The 19,837-nt window shown below is 40.0% G+C and overlaps 2 protein-coding genes across 4 annotated transcripts; both read left to right on the top strand.

Moving 5' to 3' along the window:
• The first annotated feature begins 1,820 nt into the window (after window positions 1–1,820).
• LOC116208134 (kinesin-like protein KIN-14B) lies at window positions 1,821–14,187 on the top strand. 2 transcript variants are annotated; one of them, XM_031541389.1, is made up of 23 exons: window positions 1,821–2,183; window positions 2,325–2,448; window positions 2,674–2,760; window positions 2,989–3,159; window positions 3,259–3,365; window positions 3,652–3,783; window positions 3,916–4,094; window positions 4,305–4,466; window positions 4,958–5,049; window positions 5,724–5,875; window positions 6,127–6,300; window positions 6,930–7,076; window positions 8,204–8,377; window positions 8,794–8,865; window positions 9,396–9,439; window positions 9,527–9,746; window positions 9,996–10,187; window positions 10,292–10,483; window positions 10,778–11,128; window positions 12,115–12,213; window positions 12,661–12,801; window positions 12,940–13,098; window positions 13,295–14,187. In XM_031541389.1, the coding sequence occupies exons 1-23, from the start codon at window positions 1,989–1,991 to the stop codon at window positions 13,739–13,741; spliced, it is 3,813 nt and encodes a 1,270-aa protein (XP_031397249.1). In that variant the 5' UTR covers window positions 1,821–1,988; the 3' UTR covers window positions 13,742–14,187. The 2 variants fall into 2 exon arrangements, with proteins under 2 accessions (XP_031397249.1, XP_031397257.1); XM_031541397.1 differs by lacking the exon at window positions 1,821–2,183 and having other exon boundaries at window positions 2,657–2,760.
• Window positions 14,188–14,653: 466 nt separating this feature from the next.
• Window positions 14,654–19,794, top strand: LOC116192315 (major facilitator superfamily domain-containing protein 12-like). Of its 2 annotated transcripts, none has more exons than XM_031520844.1 (13): window positions 14,654–15,093; window positions 15,587–15,827; window positions 16,425–16,494; window positions 16,607–16,803; window positions 17,023–17,098; window positions 17,192–17,245; window positions 17,376–17,455; window positions 17,591–17,717; window positions 18,152–18,211; window positions 18,320–18,370; window positions 18,456–18,614; window positions 18,871–19,003; window positions 19,233–19,794. In XM_031520844.1, exons 2-13 carry the CDS (start codon window positions 15,673–15,675, stop codon window positions 19,403–19,405), a joined length of 1,335 nt encoding a protein of 444 aa, XP_031376704.1. In that variant the 5' UTR covers window positions 14,654–15,093; window positions 15,587–15,672; the 3' UTR covers window positions 19,406–19,794. The 2 variants fall into 2 exon arrangements, with proteins under 2 accessions (XP_031376704.1, XP_031376702.1); XM_031520842.1 differs by having other exon boundaries at window positions 14,658–15,093; window positions 17,192–17,275.
• The last annotated feature ends 43 nt before the right edge of the window (window positions 19,795–19,837 follow it).

Below are 19,837 nucleotides of genomic sequence, written 5' to 3'. Positions count from 1 at the left end.
AGAGTTGGTTCGGATATTACTATATCTTTTTGGTATGATGCCTGCTTACCAGTTGGCCCATTGATTAAATTTTGTTGTCGAGGACTACAATGTTTCCCTACCCTCAGTGACACATGCAAAAGTTAGCGCAGTTCTTTCGCAAGGACAATGGCACTGGCCGCGGAGCTCGGACCCACAAGCCACTTTGATCCGGGACCTAGCTGCAGTTCTTGATCTTTCCAACCATGATACAGTCTTATGGACCCCACACAAATTTGGGCACTTCTCCACTGCTAATGCCTGTGAGTGTTTACGAGTCAGAAGCCCGACATTGGAATGGAGTAATGTGATTTGGTTCGATGGACAGCTCCTGCGATCTTCTTTCATCAGTTGGCTCTGTGTTCATAATAGATTAGCTACAAAGGACCGACTATCAACATGGGGGATTCAGATTGCGTCAGTTGAATGCGAATTCTGCAACACACAGTGGGAAACTCGCGAACATCTCTTTTTTGAATGTTCAATCACCTAGGAAATTTGGAGAAGTTTACTGGCTCGAGTTGGCCTGTATCGTAATTTGGTGAGTTGGAATACAAAATTTTGTTGGATTTCTTCTCTTCGAGGAAAGAAACTCGATGTAATTTGTTTAAAGTTTCTATGGACTCACTACATATACTGCATATGGCGTGAGAGGAACACAAGGATTTATCAAAGGCAAAACTCTTCTCCAGAGGCTATAGTTCGAAAGATTTTTGCAGATGTGAAAGCAAAACTCTATGTTTACCCCCGACTCTCTCACAAAATTGTAAATTCTACCATAACCAATCACATGTTTAGCCCTATGATATAGCTCATAGCTAGCTGATATTATTTGGTAGTTTTGTTGGATAAATGGCACTTGATGTAAATCCATATTGTTTAATGAAAGTCTCTACCATTTATAAAAAAAAAAACCTTCATTAGATGAGAATAATGTACATGTAAACAATAGCACCTCTATAGGAAAAGAAGCGACCAAAGTCAACGAGATTCTAGACTAAAAATATGTTATCTTCCTAATATACTCAAATACACATGGAAACAAATTATACATAATTGTACAAAATCCCGAATATCAGGCGATACTCCCCAAGAGGATCACAAATGCTCGATTCATCGAGGAGAAATTAAAGAGAAATCCACAGATTTATAAGAGATTGAATATCATAGCCTTCTAGCTCGACCTTTTAGGTTGAAAATGGACCCAATAGCTCATAGGCCAAGTGGATCAAAGCGGTAGACTTCCGCGTGTCCATGTTGGGACTCGTACCGCGTCAGGCCTAAGTGAACTCGTGGCTAGTGAAGTTCGAGTCCAGAAGTGGAAGCCTGGTTGGTATAGTTAGTTTGACCCCTTCGCCCGAGTGTAAAAAATGAAGCCCACCTCGAGGTAGTTAAAGTCCGAATTTGGATGAAAGAAGAGCTCGGCTCGATATAAGTTGTTGATGATGGGTGTTTAAGTATTCACATGGCACGTGAAGGTAAATGGTGAGAAAGATCACATGGTATCACGTGAGAACACGTAACAGGTGTTAAGAGATAAGAGAGATTGTTCTAGGGGGAAAAAATTAAAAAGAAGAGGAAATGAAATGATGAAGGATTGAGAGCGAGGCGCGAAACAACATGGAGCGCAAATTCATTTTGCAAGCCTTAAAGCAAAAGGGTGTCCCCACCCCCATTTCAATTTTTTTCAAATTTTTTCCCTCATCTAAAAAAATGTAAAATATAATCCGGCTTCAGACTCGGAAACGACGCCGCATGCGGCACAATGACCCCGGCCACATCGCCAGCTCTCATCTCATGTCTGGGCACAAGAGGGGACAGCACAGCCAGTAGAAATGAGAAAGCTCCTGACGACAAAAGAGGATTAGGCCCTTCTCTCTCCTCTTCAGCCCCCGCATCTCTCTCTCTCTAAGGCGGAGAGCGGGTGAAAGCAGCTGCTGCTGAAGGTGTTACAGGGGCGAGAGCTGGTCATGGCGGACCCGAGGAACCGGTGGAAGTGGGAGGTGAGCGGCTTCGAGCCGAGGAAGTCCTCCTCCTTCGACGCGGACGATCACCAGCGGACGACCACCCCCCCGCTGGTCCGCCGGTACTCGATCTCCTCCGCCTCCTCGCCTTCTCAGCACGCCCTCACCTCCAAGGTCCAGCGCCTCCGCGACAATGTCAAGGTTTCTCCTCCCATCTCCTTCCGGATAACGAATGACCAAATAGCGCCAGGGATTCTCATCGCTCGCTGATGAGCCAGCTTTCGGTTTCTGTAATTGCTGATTCAGGTGGCGTGACTTTGCTGTCTCTCTGTCTCTGTGCAGCTCGCGAGGGAGAATTACATGGAGCTGAGGCAGGAAGCGAGTGAGCTGCAGGAGTATTCCAATGTTAAGCTCGAGCGAGTTACACGTTACCTCGGTGTACTGGCTGATAAGACACGGAAGCTAGGTGAGGATACGAATTTTCTGTTTTCAAGGAATGCTTCGTTTTGATGATGGAGGAGTCGCGCATGAGTTGATAGTAAAGTAGGTAGGAGGTATTGTTATCTGCGTTAGCTGCGTAGAAGCGCCTGGCTTTGATGCTGCGATTCTTAATTCTGCTTCTCTGCTTTAGATCGTTTCTGAATTGTAGCCTGACAACGTATTTTGAACTCGAGCTCTGCGTGAATCTCAGATCAAGCTGCTCTGGAGACTGAGGGTCGAATAGCTCCTCTGATCAGTGAGAAGAGAAGGTTGTTCAATGACTTGGTGACCACCAAAGGTACTTATCACTCAGTTTTTTCCACCTTTGCCAATATCTTTCCTGTTTTCTCCTACTACGAAATGAATTGAAGCCTTGACAACTGAAAATATAGCACTTAGGTCGATTATTATCTTTACTGAAAGATTTGTTTGGCATTGGTTGGATTCTCCGTGCTTATGTAAAGAAAACGAGAGATTTGAATGAGTCTCCTTTTTCCTCTCAGTATAGTCATGCTTTGAATTTCAGGGAATATAAAGGTGTTTTGTCGTGCAAGACCCTTATTTGAAGAAGAGGGTCCTTCCGTGATTGAATTTCCCGATGAATTTACCATTCGTGTGAATACTGGTGATGATAATGCTGCCAATCCCAAGAAGGATTTCGAATTTGATCGAGTTTATGGGCCTCATGTTGGACAAGGTGAGCTAGGACTCCCATTCTTTAGTACCTACATTAGTTGGAATGTTGGATAATTACATGTTAGCTGAATTCCTGATCCTGAAAACTGTTCACGTGCAGCGGAACTTTTTAATGACGTCCAACCTTTAGTACAGTCAGCTCTTGATGGGTATAATGTTTCCATATTTGCCTATGGACAGACTAACTCCGGGAAGACATACACAATGGTATAGTTGCCTACCTGCTTGCCCGCTTTCTTCTGATCCCTTTTCATTCTTTTTCCTGAGCTTAAAGTATATAGATGCCTTTATCTGTATGCAAGCTTAGATATGCTTTTAGAGTGGAAATAGCACATGCATTTAAGCCTGCCTGAAAATGCCGGCTACATTTGACATGTGTTTCCAGTCACTGGTGAATGAAAATACAATCTGTACAGTTCATTTAAGACAATAATGCTGGCTGACGGAAGAGTGTATTTCTTTTGACAGTCCCTTTTTCTTTCTTTTTTTCCAGGAAGGATCTAACCATGATCGTGGTCTATATGCTCGATGTTTTGAGGAGCTTTTTGATTTAGCCAATTCAGATACAACTGCTGCTTCTCGATTTGAATTCTCAGTCACTGCTTTTGAGCTTCGCAATGAACAGGTTACTTCTTTTTTACTGTACCTACTAGCTTTACTTCAATATGACAGAAGTATCATGATGAATACCATATTATATGATTTGAAATAATGATCTCCTAATCCTTTCACATGGCCCACTTTTTTGCTCTTATAGGGAAGGGATTTGCTTTCAGGATCAGGGAAAATTTTACCGAAGATCTGCATGGGTTCCTTAGATTCTTTTGTAGAACTGAATCAGGAGAAGGTTGACGCCCCGTTGGATTTCTCTCGGGTACTGAAAGAGGCACTTCAAAGCTGGGGAGATGATGCTGTAAAGTTAAATGTTTCACATTTGTATGACCTCGTTTCTCTCTATGTTCATTTAATTCTTAAATTTATTTTTAGTCCTTGTTATGCATATTGAAAGGTGTGCCAGTGGGAGGGCTTCTCGCTCTGCCCGTATATATGTACACATACACACAGACAGATATATAAGCCAATCATAGATTTTGAACATATAATTATTTACTGCTGATCTGCCATTGGCTTATTCTGTGTTGATAGAGTTGTCACGATACACATATCCTACAGCAACCTTATCAGTGGAGAGAAATCGTATAGCAAGCTTTCTCTTGTGAAGTTGGCAGGAAGCGAGAGTCTGAATGTGAAAGATGATAGTGGGGAGCGGGTGACAGAACTTCTACATGCTATGAAATCACTTTCAGCGTATGTTCTATTGTCTAATATCTTTTACACAATAAAGCTTAAAATGGTGCAGGACAGACTCAAAAAGTGGAGCACAAAATGCTCTGGAAAAGAGAGAAGGCACTCTGCTTTCAAGTTCTTTCTCCTAAAGCATTATGCATTTTGTTGCAGCATCTTATTGAACTACATGTATATATGTCCCCACAACATGGCTCCCCGACCTAAGCATTTGCTGCAGTTTTCATTTTTTAATTGCTTTTGCTTCACGTGATTAAGTGATGCTATGCTATCTTGGTGCCTTCGGTCGCTACTGTACAATATGACTCCTTTAATATAATGATGCCTCAGAGCTCATGTTAGTGGAAGTGGAACCCTTTTCTTCATCTTAGAATTATATATGTAAACCCTGCACCTTAGATCAGTGATTTTTTAATTTTTTAATTGTCCATCTTCTCTAGATTTTGGTGCAAAAACTGTATTCTATGTTCTGACTGTCTGTCTTCTCTTTGTAGGCTGGGAGATGTCTTGTCTTCACTGACTTCCAAGAAGGATACTGTTCCATATGAAAATTCAGTGCTGACTAAAGTACTGGCCGACTCATTAGGTACTTCTAGCTGCTGCCATAGTTTTTGGCTTTCTTGTTTTGTTATGCCAGAAATAGCAGTCATCAGTTTGCGCTGAGAGAATATATGTTTAGCCTTCTCTTGTCAACATGTTCTTGTGTTACCTGATATGCTTCATCATTTTTTCTATTTTCATGTTGTGGTCACATCCAGTTGCATAGCAGCTGATGAAAATTTTAAATAAATAAATTTCCGGTTGAAATTGTGTAAATATTTCTTCAGTATTGGGAATCTATGCGATAGCATTTGGTTTGAATTGGTAGGCAGACTGAATTGGTAGGCAGACAGGTTCTAGGACAAAATTGATCTATCTAATCTCAGTATGATCATTTTTCTGACCTCTGTTTGCTTGAACTGTGTGCTGAACTTGATACCTCAATGCAACATTGTGTATAACTTTATGCGAGGTTTTATATATTTTCTAAACTTATGTGTCCTCTTCCTGGGAAAGCAGCAGCATGTAAAGCTATGTGACAGTCATATTGAAGATTGGCTCTTTCCTCAGCACTTAGCTGCTTGGTTGTGAATTTTGGCTTGCTTTGCTGTGCAGTGTGCCCTTCAAGATTTCAATTAGCTCATACTCAAAAAGCAGGGAAATAGCATCATAATGGTGGGTTTATCTTGATGCATTTTTCACTTTGTAATTACTCTGCAGGTGGAAACTCAAAGACATTGCTGCTAGTGACCGTGTCTCCCACTGCTACAAGTTTAACAGAGACTATCTCATCTCTTAATTTTGCTTCAAGAGCGCGAAATGCGGTACCTAGCCTTGGAAACCGGGACACGATAAAGAAATGGCGAGATATTGTGGGTTTACTTTTCATGGAAGATTTGGAGCTTATAATAATTTGTTTGTTTTAACCTTCTTACTTCCTAAGGAGAAAGCCCATCCAAATCAATTTAGTTTCTTATGTGTATGTCTTCCAACTTATGCAAGTCATACATTTTTTCAACTGAAAAGAATCCCTTTGTATCAGGTTTGCTTGGAGGACTGTCTAGCTGGTATGCCTTTTCTTATGCATTCCCTGAATGGTTGTTGGCTGTTGATGTCCTTGTAGGCAAATGATGCTCGGAAGGAGCTGTATGAGAAAGAGAAAGAAATGCAAGATCTGAAACAAGAGGTGGTTGGACTAAAACAAGCACTGAAAGATGCAAATGACCAATGTGTACTTCTCTTCAATGAAGTACAGAAAGCGTGGAAAGTTTCTTACACTTTGCAATCTGATTTGAAGGTGTGTTGTTTCTTGACTGTTTCTTCTGAATATGTGGCTTATCTGTCATCTGTTTTGAACATTATTGTTTTATGTCAGTTTATACAGTAAACTGTATTTGATATCCATTTGTTGGCAAACTGTTGTTAAACCTTAAGTTTTTAGGAAATGCAACTTTGCTTGACAAGTTATTGGAGTAAAGGTTGTAATTCAAGTCTTAGCACCTCTTATTTATGACTATGCATCCCGTTTGTCCCTGTTTTGTGTCATTCATTGTTATCGGTGCATTGTCAGGCAATTATAAATTTGTTTAGGATCTCGTCACAAAAGTATGAATCCTACAACTATAGCCTAGACGCAAGAAAATTGTTTCTTGTGGTGCCAAGTTGTGGTTATTATATAAAAAAAAATAAAAATAAATTTAAGGCTTAATTGTTTGTTTCTATTTTTGTTAGTCTGTCGTTGAGTTTCATTCAAGTTCTTTAATTATCTCTCAGATACATGCGAAAGATGCTAGTTAATCTTGATGAGCAATAGATACATCAACTTCTTGATTTTTTTTTTCTTGCATGGGATTTAAGGAATTTCTGTTCTCTGCAGTGCATAGTTTATGCTTCTATCTTATCTTTATTTTTCTGGGTGGTTGGCAGTCAGAGAATCTAATGCTGTCTGATAAGCATAGTATCGAGAAGGAGCAGAATGTGCAGCTCAAGAATCAGGTAACTCAAATGTTGCAGGTGGAGCAGGAGCAGAAGATGCAGCTGCAACAGCGGGATTCTACAATTCAATCCTTGCAAGTTAGTCCAAAAGCCACTCTAGTTTTCTCATTCGTCCATTCTATTCATTGTGCTGTCCTTAGTTTCTATTACCATCATAAAGTACAGGATTAAGATGGTCCACAGCGATTAGCTGCTTTTATGTTATCATCCTGAAACTTAGTTCAAGTATGTCCTGTCTGTTTTACGAAATGCCAATTCAGTCATTTTGATAATGCCAATTTTATGTCTTAAGATTAGATGACAATATATTATTTCCCAATTGAGTCAATCGCAAAACCCAAAAAAAAAAAAAGTGGGGGTTGGGGGGGGGTGTTTTATATCCCACAATGCAGAGGCATTTCATATTTAAGAACATACTCGCAACTTATTTTAATTGTTTGTAGTAAATTAACTGGCATAACGAAATACATGTTACATGCCACATGTCAAAACTAAGCCCAATGTCATTATTCTGTATGAAGCACAAACACAAATCGACCAATTTCCCATACTGCCTTTGGTCTAACCATCTAAGCACATGTCTGCCAAAAGCCTAACCCTAGCTGAAAATTTAAATAAACAAAAGTAAGATAAAAGAAGAAATAGAGACTAGGCTCACCAATCTCTTCTGAAGCCAACCCTGTAGCTGCGATGGCTGTGAACAGCCGTGAGCTATATCAGCCTCCTGGGATGGTCCCAACTGGGAATCACCTCCAGGTAGTGATTTTGTTTGACATGCTCTGCTGCAGGGCTGGGTAACAGTACTGGAAATCTTGTTTCTCTGTATCTATAACTAGCAAACGATCTACCTTTTATTATAGTTGAGCAATATCTTTGCCACCAAAAATATGACATGCAAGAATTTGAAAGTAGTGGATATTTTCATTGGCATATGAAGGTATCTAGAATAAGTTGCAAATCGTGTTCATATGGCTTTGCAGTTTGATTATATCTGAAAAAATGAGTTGATTACATGATACTATTGATTATTTTTCTTTTTTATTATGTCCCATTTCTACTTATATCTATTGTGCTAATATTTGCAAAGTTAAATTTCAGTAGTTGATTCAGGGAAAAAAAAAAACCTTGGTATTACAATGACTAGGTGTTGTTAGATTTGATTGACTCCATCAACGCTCTTTCTTAAATTTATATTTTCAATGTAGGCTAAAATCAGAAGTATTGAGAATCAGCTGAGTGAAGCCCTTCGTTCAAATGAAAGTAGATCAAAATTTGGCCCAGATTCAGGGAATGGAGTACAAACAGGTGGGGATGCCGATTCTTCTACAGTGACCCGGAAACTCGAGGAAGAGCTTAAAAAACGGGACGCATTGATTGAGGTGCTGTGTATTATATCTTTCCTGGCAAATATTAGGTTATTAAGCACAATTTCATGTTAGTTATACAATAATTCAACATCTGCATTTTACATCTGAAGTGTTTGGACTTGTATGTTGATCATCTCCTTATACTACCAGTTTGTTCTTTGCGTTGGTTAAATTTGAATTGTGAGTGCAAGTTTATTTTTTACTGAAAAAATTGCTTGTGAGATGCTGTTTTTCATTTTTAGATGTATGGCAAGGGTTTGGAGGACAGGTGTTCTTGATAGTATTCCTTTTCCCTAGTCCTGCTATTGGAAGCAGAACTTGCTTATAATACCTGTATATATACTGTTTGAACATAAATTATGTTTCTTTTCTATCATGGAGATATAATATTAATTTTGCATATCTGATTTTTGTGTTTAACTGTACAGAGATTGCATGAAGAGAATGAGAAACTATTTGACAGACTTACAGAAAAAGCATCACTAGCTGGCTCACCGCAGGTACTTTTGCTTTCTATTGGATAAATAACTGTACACTTATGATAATCAGGTAATTGCTCCTATGTTGGGAGATAAGCACCTCATGACATCTATCTAACAATAAATCATTTCATGACATCTAGACTTTTCTAGATCTCATGTTGGCATAAAGCAGAGCAAAAAAGAAGTCACTGAAAAATCTTGTAAAACTATTTTCTTTTCAATTTATCCCCGATAACTTGAGTTAGGAAAAGACCTAGTACTTTGTTTTCAGCCATATAAATAAATTTTCCTGGGAACAGAAAAAAAGAGTCAATGACAGGTTGATCACAAGTTCTGTATTTCTTTTAAAGTGTTAAAGGTGTGATAACTTATTAAAGATCTTTGATCATGCAATCTTCTGTTTCCTTTTTGGTGGTATGATCTATTATATCCTGAAAATTACTCCCCCCCACCCCCCCCGGGGGTCTCTCCCTCTGAGCTACTTTGGATAAGTTTCACTCTTAAAGGTAAAATGGTCTTATTACATGTTTTATATTTTTTTCCCTCAGTTATCAAGTCCACTATCTAGAGGAGCAGCAAATGTGCAGTCTAGGTATGATTTTTGTTTCTGGAGTTATCTTTAGTTCCTGTACAACTTCTGGCATTGATCTCAAAACTCTCTTGCTGTCTATCCTATCAGGAATGATAGTGCCAACAGTAAAGGGCGTTCTGTTGATGTTCCAGTGTCATCTGTGACAGAAAAGACCGAGACCTCTGTTGCTTTAGTAAAATCTAGTTCTGACAAAGTGAAAAGTACTCCTGCAGGGGAATATCTTACTGCTGCCTTGAATGACTTTGATCCTGATCAATATGATAGTCTTGCTGCAATTTCTGATGGAGCGAACAAATTATTGATGTTGGTATGTTTACATTGTTCTTTTTGCTGAACATGTTGGTATTGCTTATTTATACATGTGATTGTTCACAATTTTTGTGCTGCGAAAGCTGCTATGTCATGTTGATGAAAGCTCTGTCAGAAAATATTTCCTTGGTTATGCTACAATGCTTTCCGTGGTTTTTCAGTAATAATTTATCTGCCCTATGGACTGTCCATGATTCTCTTCCTCTTTGGTCAACAGTCAATGATTCTCAAGTTTGGGCTTTTGCAGGTTTTGGCTGCAGTTATTAAAGCAGGTGCTTCTAGAGAGCATGAAATACTTGCTGAGATTAGGGATGCTGTCTTCTCTTTTATACGTAAAATGGAACCTAAAAGAGTAATGGATACCATGCTTGTTTCTCGTGTTAGGATTTTGTATATCAGATCCTTGCTTGCTAGGTCACCTGAGCTTCAATCCATCAAGGTAATGAAATTGGATATGTCAACTCTCTCAATTTTCTGTTGAATATGTGCTGTAATTGGAACCTGTATGACTCATTAGTTTCATTTGGTTGCTTCAATCCGTAGGTATCCCCTGTTGAATGCTTCTTAGAAAAGGCAAATTCTGGGCGTAGTAGGAGTTCTAGCCGTGGTAGTAGCCCTGGAAGGTCTCCCGCGCGGTATGTTGATGAGCAAATCCAGGGTTTCAAAGTGAACATAAAGCCGGAAAAGAAATCAAAGTTTTCCTCTGTGGTATTGAAGCTTCGAGGTATTGACCAGGTCAGTCCTGCTACTTGATTATTTTAATCTTTCTTAAGTATGCTATGGGATGGCCTTATTCCAATTTAAGTGGCAAGGAATGTAAAAAGAATAACATCATGATGATTCAAAGGTGAGACATTGAGGATGCCATATTCCTCTGTTCAAGGCACATTTTGTTCTAGCTGTTGGAATCGGTATCTTGGTTAGGGCTTGTTATCCAATAACAATTGATACTGCTTTGTATCACATTTTTAAGCTTTCGTATTTGTATATGTTTCTTAGTTACTGGAGGCAATTGGGGTGTAATTGCAGGAGACCTGGAGGCAGCATGTAACTGGAGGAAAACTTAGAGAAATTACAGAGGAGGCCAAAAGTTTTGCTGTCGGAAACAAGTCTCTTGCTGCTCTTTTTGTCCACACCCCTGCTGGTGAGCTGCAACGGCAAATCAGATCTTGGCTTGCTGAGAACTTTGAGTTTCTCTCTATTACTGGTGATGATGCTCTGGGAGGAACGGCTGGCCAATTAGAGCTTCTCTCTACTGCAATTATGGATGGTTGGATGGCGGGACTTGGTGCGGCTATGCCTCCCAATACGGATGCTCTAGGCCAGCTTCTGTCGGAGTACACAAAGCGTGTTTACACTTCACAATTGCAACATTTGAAGGTAATCAATTGGTCTATGGTAGGATATTCCTTTTAAGGCACCTCGTACCTGTTAGATTGAAGAAACTTGTTGCAATTTCGTGAGTTGTCTTACAAATTATTTGGTGGTTATATTAGCTGTCTCTTTTCCCGCCATTTTTAGCCGGCTTTTCCCGTAAAATCAAGGATGGTTTATGCATGTGCTGTGGTCTGAGTTACTTTCATTTAATCTTACTCTTTCCTTTGTTTTGGAATTTTCTAAATTCTTAATTTAAGTTCCAAACTGCAAAAATAATTGCTTTTTTTCATTTCATTCTTGCTACTAATACTTCTGGCAAACATGAATTAAACCCAAGATCCTGCTTCAGTGATTGATAACAAGCAGTTGCACTAGTGTGCTGATCTTTAATGGATTGGGCATATTAAGGACATCCCAAATAGAATAATTTATTGAAGCTGTAAGTACTTTCATGGAAATGACCTCGTCTGAGTTATTCCTGTCTTTTTGTTAGCATGTGCGTAATCGCCAATAATTTTGAAGACTGGCTCTTCTCTGCCTGCTCTGATTGTTAACTGCCTCTAGGATTTACCTGCACAATAACCTTTTCTAGAGTAAGACATGCTGGGCGTTATGCCATTGGACCCATTAAAATCTTAAGAGCCTCTTATCATTTAGATGAGATGAAGACTAGCTTCTAGTTAGAAGGTCATCATTGGATGCTGACCCAAAGTATCTACAAGAAAAAACGAGACGTCATTTTTTGACAAAGAAATGATGTATCTTAGGATCATTTAAGTTTAGAGCATGTCATATGCTGATTGGCATTTTTCATAATTGCTTCTTGTTCCTCATGTTGCATGACATTGCATATTTATTCCATGAAATTCTGTTTCCTTCTTCCTGTCTAAATTTCAAGGATGGTGTAACCGATATCTCTTGCATGGCTCTGATGTTGAGTTTGCTCATTGTCCACGGACTTTAGGAGTTTAACTTATGTTTTATATCAGGACATTGCTGGCACCTTGGCAACAGAAGAGGCAGAGGACTCGGCACATGTAACGAAACTGCGTTCGGCCCTTGAATCAGTTGATCATAAGAGAAGAAAGGTAGTGCAGTTTGTTTCATAATCCATTTCCTGCGCCTTGATTTGTTTCTTCTGTAATTATGGCTTTAAAATGAAGGAATTTGATCTATGCTTGTTAAGAATATTTGCTGTTTTTGACTCAATCCACATTCCAGACCAAAGCCTCCAAATGGAATATTCTGCCGTTAGAAAAAAGGTTTGATAAGTTTTAGGGCAGCTAATCCACTTAGTGATGGTGCAAAAGCCATTGTGACACAACACAAATCACAACTGGGTTTAATTCTTTTTCTCTCCTAGTGTATACAACTAATTCTGTTACTCGAACCATTAATCTTTTATCTCTCTTTTGAACAATAATATGAGGGTACCTAAAGCATCGCCTTATTATAATATCACCACTTTGTCTGAACATTGCTTGGATGCGCGATTACTTCGATTTCATATATTCTTTCCTCCTGTATATCATCAGATTTTGCAACAAATGAGAAATGACGAGGCCTTGCTAGCACTGGAAGGTGGCGGTTCACCTGTTCGGAATCCTTCTACTGCTGCTGAAGATGCAAGATTAGCTTCTCTGATTTCCCTTGATAGCATTTTGAAGCTAGTCAAGGTTTTGATATGTTCTTCTCTCTATTTTTTTCCCCTATTAATTTTCGGGGGCATGACCCCATATTGTCGTTTGGAGCTTTTCTTTTGTCATATTTTTCTGTTTTTGTTTTGCTTACTATATGATTGCATTTTTGAGCAGGATATAATAAGGCAAACGTCTGTGAAGTCCTTGAGGAGAAGCAAGAAGAAGGCATTGTTGACATCCTTAGACGAGCTTACGGAGAGGATGCCTTCTCTCCTTGAAATTGATCATCCCTGTGCGCGGAAGCAAATTGCAGATGCTCGTCGTGCAGTTGAGGTATTAAAATTTCTAATTTACTGCAAGACGGCCTAGTTGATTATTCACTTTCTTGATGTTGTACTTCTGTTGGTTTGGGGAAAGTTCATACCTATCTTAGATTATTCTGGTCAATCCATTTGAGATTCTCCCCCGCTTGGAAGTTGAAATTTTTTGTTCGTGTTTGATCTTCTCTGACGAGTTTGTGCTACTGCAGTCGACCCCCGAGGAAGATGACCAAGTGGAATCTAACCCTTCTCGAACTGCTGAGCTGGGGTCTTCTGGAGAAACCGATGTGGCGCAATGGAATGTGCTGCAGTTCAACACGGGTTCAACAACGCCGTTCATCATCAAGTGTGGGGCAAATTCGAACTCAGAGCTAGTGATCAAAGCAGACGCCCGAGTCCAGGAACCCAAGGGCGGTGAGATTGTGAGAGTAGTCCCGAGACCTTCTGTCCTTGAGAACCTCAGCTTGGAGGATATGAAACAGATATTCTCTCAGCTCCCTGAGGCCCTGAGCTTGCTTGCCTTAGCTAGGACCGCTGATGGGACACGTGCCAGGTACTCAAGACTGTACCGCACGCTTGCTATGAAGGTCCCCTCTCTTAGGGACCTGATTGGTGAGTTAGAAAAAGGTGGTGTCTTAAAGGACGTGCGGCCGTGAAGTGAAGACCGCTTCCGCTTCCATCCCCATTGTATTATATGTTTACCAATGTACTTCTAATATATTTGTATCTCATGCCCAGGTGGTCTTCTCATACTCTTGAGAGCGATGTAGTGTTATTTATGCTTGTGATGAGCTTTTGTTGGGGCTGTTTTGCTTTCGAGTTTCGAGATAGTTTTGGGGTGTGGCATTCGTGTGGTTGAGAAACTATACACACACACACACACACACAAGGAGAGACATCGGCCCTCTCGTACATTTTCTGACGGTCTTCTTTCCGCTTAATTCGTAAGGGCCACATTGTGCACTGTTTCTACGGAGGATCCTCCTTTCGTGTTAGTGTTGGTTTCTTTATCGGGCCATGTTCCTTGTAAAACCATCCTGTGATTGGAGGATATGAACAGAGGAACACAGCGAAGTTATATCAGGTTGTATTTTGTAGAATTGTTTCCCATTCCAACCTCTCCTGCATGTATAGAATTTAAAGTATCATCATCTCTCTGAACCCCGATGATTAAATTTTTGGCCATCTGCAAAAATGAAGTATTTCGATCGTAAGCAACGGAGGATGATCCCAGTCACTTGGAAACTGATTTCCATAGATTCTGCTGTTCCCCGCCGACCAACCAATTAGAAATCTGAGGATAGACTTTCACTAGGAAAACAATTCCCGCCGGGATGGAGTCGGGGCCATGGCGGATTGTTCATGAGGCATTGGGGGGGGGGGGGGGGGGGGGGGGGGGGGGGGGTACGGTAACTCGTCAAGACTGGTAGTTGAGAATGAGAGCGTGCAGTTATGGCCGGTGGGGACCACAACTGGCATGGCAACCTCGATCACAGCTTCTTCTTCCCCCTCCTCCTCTTTGAAGTCCCGATGAGATTGGGAATATTGGGAATGCGATCATCACTGAAATAATATAATATATATATATATATATATTCAATTCAATCTGAAAAACATCTCTGTCCGCCGGAAACGGCCAAACGGTGCCCATCACCTGCAAGGATTCCCTCTCTCTCTCTCTCTCTCTCTCTCGTGATCTCATCACTTATCCCCACCGCACAAAAATGCAGAAGAAGATACAAAAAAAGTCAAATATAAAAATGGAAGCGCCAGTAATTATGGAGATGATACAAAGGAGTTGAATTGGGGAAGCACGCAATGACCGACCAAAGCCCAATGAAAGGCTTGTTCTCTCTGCAACGAATTTAATTACCCTTTTCTCCTCGGACTCCGATCCCAACACCATTAAAGCTGCCTGCGACCTTCCATTCATTTCTTTAGACAGGAGAGAGTGATCAGGCGGGCTCCGAGGTTTTGTTCTCTGTGACCACTCACAGTCGGCGGGAAGGTTAGTGGCACGGAATCGTCTTGAATTGATTGAATTCTTGCTCTAAAATCAGTAATTTTTCTGCTCTTCACCGGGATTTGAGGTCTAGAAATGGAAAGATCACGTGGGGGGTTTGTGTTTTTAGCGCCGACGTGATGGGTGGGCGGCAGTATGGGCTGTTCTATTATGGGTCTCTTCTTGCTTCGATTTCGTTTCTGTTTCAGTTACCAGCCTCGATGCTTTATGAGTTTGGGGTTCTATTTGGAGTGTCGACTCGATGTGGGCGTGGGTTCTTTTGGCTATTGAACCAAATTTGTGTTACGAGCAACCTGTTCATTTCTGGCTATTGGGACCCGGCAAGTCGGTTCCTTGATACGAGGAGTGAGGGTTCTGTTCTGTTTCTGAGGTTCTTATTGGCTCGTAGGATCAGTGAACTGATGACTATAATGGCACTGGAAGTCCTCCTCACTAATGTAAAAGTGAAACATTCGGGTTTCTTTCTTTTTCCCTGTAGGGATCGAGGAAGCTTGGTTTCACTTGCTCTGAAACCCAGCTTTAAAAGGATTGGAGGATTTTAGCGAGTGGGGCAGAATCTCCTTCATGGCTGGTATGGAAGATGATGAATCCCATGCGCAACCACCGGGAAGATTGTCTGTCTTTTATTATGGTGCTGGGCACATGCTCAATGACATTACTGCAGCTTGTTGGTTCACTTACCTCCTACTGTTCTTGACAGATATAGGACTGTCCCATAGGTAAGTGTTCAGCACAACTTGTGGTCCCACTGGTACGCTGTCATCAAAATTGGAACTATTTTATTCGTGCTTGTTCTTCTTGTTGAGATCTCTCTGTCCGGAAAATGAAAATATATAAGTTACTTTGTTTTAAGTTCTGTAAAATCCTTATCATTCTCGAGGCTTCTTTACTTTATAAGGGAAAGAAACAAGGTGCTCTTATCCAGTGGTGTTTAATGCTATACTTTCGTTGACTTGCAAGACATGCTGCCATGATGCTATCTGCATCTTTTAAGTGATCATAACCAATTTTGCCTTCTGGATTAGGAATATTTACCACTGATATCAAACACTTTGGAATACTGTGTTTGTAGAACTTGCAAATGCTTACTTGCATAACTAACTAATCGTTCTAGATCTAGACCTCAGATTATTGGAGAAGGCCTAAATTTGGAAGTGGAGGCATGTAGCCTTGTCTATTTGCATCTCATATATGGTTGTGGATTAACAAGACTTTTTTCACCATTGTATTTCAGTGCTTCAGACTTTATGCTTAGTGCCTGTTATACTTGATGTTTGTTTTTCCTGAATTCATGTGCTCTTCAATTTCTCAAACAGAGATGCTGCTGTCGTTATGCTTTCTGGTCAAGTAGCTGATGGACTTGCCACAGTATTTTCTGGTGAACTAGTATGATAATACATCCTTATATATCATTCATATTGATTCATCTTTATTGTTTGACATGGATAGCTATATGATTCATTTTCCCACAAACTGTATTTCTTTTTTCTCTTTGTAGATCGACAGGTTTGGACATTTCAAAATTTGGCATGCTTCAGGATCAATATTAGTTGCCGTTTCATTTTCTTCTGTCTTTGGCGGTTGCCTCCCTTGCAAAATCTTTTCCAGTGATTCATCGGCTTTGGAGACAATTGGTTATAGCATCTTTGCAGCAATTTTCAATGTGGGTTGGGCTGCTACACAAGTGTCACACATGTAATGGCATCTTTCCACTTGAAGTTTATTTATTTCTCCAGTTAAGAATAGGGCTAGGGCATTGTGTTATAAAATTTTAGGCACTTCAAGCACTTTTTGTGTGTTTGTGCATTCTCTGCACCTTTTATTTATTTATTTTATTATTATTATTTTAATTTTTGGTATCTGGATTATCATTCATAATCTATTTTGCTGAGAAGCAAAATTCTCTTGATGAAGGTCGATGATAAATTGTATCACGCTACACTCAACAAGCAGGGTGGTCCTTGCTAGTTGCCGCAATGCTTTCACAATGGTTAGCCTTTCCCCCGTACTTCTTTAATGTGTTAAAATGTGAATTATATTTTGACTTTTCTTTGTTCTTCTGTTTGGTCGATCCATATTGAAGGTTGCCAACCTCAGCCTGTATGCTGTGGCTATTGTAGTATTTACTGTCACCAAGGCAAGTACTCCTATGGATATCGAAAATCAGGTATATGTTTTGGTTGAGATTTCGTTCTAAGTATTATGGTGTCTATTTCTATTGGCTGAGATATCTTTTTTCCTTTCTTTTTCCATTTTTCCGTGAGCAGTACAGATGGATTGCTTATTTGTCAATATTTATTGGATGCTGCTTTGTGCTGATATTTCTTCTGGGAACAAAGGAGCCAAGGTCTGTGTATCCTACGATGATCATAAAACCACGATGTTTATCATTGTCTGCTTGGGTGCTATTCCCTTTCCGTCTATCAATGTTAGTTGGGGCGTATGCTAAATACAACTTCTTATAATTACACACTTAATGCAGGCTGAAATTTAGTGCACATGGGAGCTGTAATGCAAGGATTTCGTGGACGTACTGGTTCAAGAAAGTTTTGTACTACCAGGTTGCTCTTGTTTACGTGTTAACAAGATTAGTTGTCAATGTTTCTCAGGTAAGTTTCTCTTTGTTGCTTGTCTTCAAATTCTCGTGCTTTTTTTTCAGAGTTGTACATTTCGATTATATTTGGAGTCATTTCCAGCCCACATACGATATTGTGTGCTAGTAAGACAATGCTTTGATATTCTTTTCATCATTTCAATTCTCTTATGATGGTAGATTTGGTAAACTGGAATTGAATAATCAGAGACAAACGAGTCTCTGCTGATAAACATATAATGTGCCCTCATACATAAATGTGATAATACATTTATTGTCAAAACATTTTGTAAGATGTTCTAGCTCATTTATGTTTTACAGGTGTACTTTTTTTATGGTTTGCTGAAAGATACGACCTTCTCAAGACTAATGATTTAAAACTTTCCACTTAATGAGGAATATTTGCAAGTTTATAGTCAAGTGCTGAAGTCAATATGTCTTACTGTTCAGGCATATCTTGCTTTCTTTGTTATCAATGATCTGAGGATGGCTCAATCAGCAAAAGCTTTGGTACATGCTCTTCTAAATCATCCTTCTTTAGTCTAATCAGTTGCTTCACTTTGGAAAATCATAAAATCTCTTCAAGTCTGGTTCTGATGATCCTGTTCAACTTGTTAGGTGCCTGCCATTATTTACATCTGCAGCTTCATTATATCTATCATCTTTCAGGTATCTGTTATGGAATTCATTTTGGTTTTAATGCTACTTCTTCTTTAGCTTGAGAATGACCAGATTATATATGTTTTCCACATAGGAAATCGCCTGGACTAGTCGGCGTCTTAAGGCCTATTATTCTGCTGGAGCTATCATTTGGATGTTCTGTGGAGCCGGCATCTTCCTTTTACCATACAATTTGAGTGGCCTTATGTATATAATAGCAATTTTTATTGGCATAGCTAATGCCCTGATGATGGTACGTATTATCTTTTCCTGCTGTTGTCCTTTTAACCGACATCTATGTAAAGAATGAGGTCTTCTTGTTTCTAGAGTTTGAGTCGACCTGTCAGGTCTTTAGCCGTGAATCATAGATTTGAGGTGGTGATTTATAATGAAGCTGTTGTTTGCATGATATATATTCATTTTCTCCAATTTATCGATATATTCTTGAATGATCATTTCATATTAAAAGTCTGTCTTGCTGATTCGCTTTTTTCTATTGTGGCACAAAGGTGACGGGAGTAAGCATGCAGAGTGTTCTGGTGGGTGAAGATCTGAATGGGTGTGCATTCGTTTGTGGGTCCTTAAGCTTTTTGGACAAGATATCGTGTGGGATAGCTTTGTACATACTTCAATCGTATCAAAGTAAGTGCAGGACTTCCAATCTTCTTCGAAAATTTCCATTTTATTTGTGCATCATCGGCATATAAAGCTGTAATCAACAGAAAGTGAGAATGACGATTAACTGATCTATAGGACTGCTAATGCTAGTTCTCATGCTTTCTAGATTTCATCAGCTTGGCTATCATTTCAGAGAGCTCATGATTTTCATTTTTGACGAGTAGAAAGCTAATTGTGCTGATCTTCGATGAAGGTTCCGCTCCGAGAACAGAAGGAAACCTTTCAAGTGACGTTTTCATTTCGATCACAAGGTTTGGCTTTGGACTCGTGCCGGCCTTCTGCTCACTTCTTGGGGCGGCCACTACATACACGATGGAGTTCCCTGCATACGCTTCAAAACCTCTTGTCGAGCCCCTGCTGGAGTAGTACTCTCTCCAAAGGGAGCCGGTAGATTTTCTTTCCATATTCAAACACGAGAAGAGATGGACAGTCATGTGCATACAATCTTTAGAAGCCATTGCTGGAAGTGATCTCGCTGGCGGCGAAATTTGTGTACGCACCCAGCGGGTGCATTAGTCATTAAGCAACTTAGCTTTAGAAGGCACGCATAGTTTTACGAGGTTCCTAGGGATTGTACCAAACAAGGACTGATAGAATTTCATCAGATTCTTTGGTAGGTCGTGTTGTGCATATTGGAAATTCGTTTGAATGTTCATAATCATATTTGTGTAACTCGTACTGCATACAGCAACACTGCGAAAGATTATAGGAAAGCCTGTATCTTACGGTCAATGTCAAAGTCCATTTTCCGGAAATTCGTTGAGCACATGTGAGGTCTGTCCTTAATACTTTCATGAA

Source organism: Punica granatum, chromosome 1 (genome assembly GCF_007655135.1).
Source record: "Punica granatum isolate Tunisia-2019 chromosome 1, ASM765513v2, whole genome shotgun sequence".
NCBI classification, from domain to species: Eukaryota; Viridiplantae; Streptophyta; class Magnoliopsida; order Myrtales; family Lythraceae; genus Punica; species Punica granatum.
Note: the sequence above shows the minus strand (reverse complement) of the source record. Positions and strands in the feature narration are given on the sequence as shown.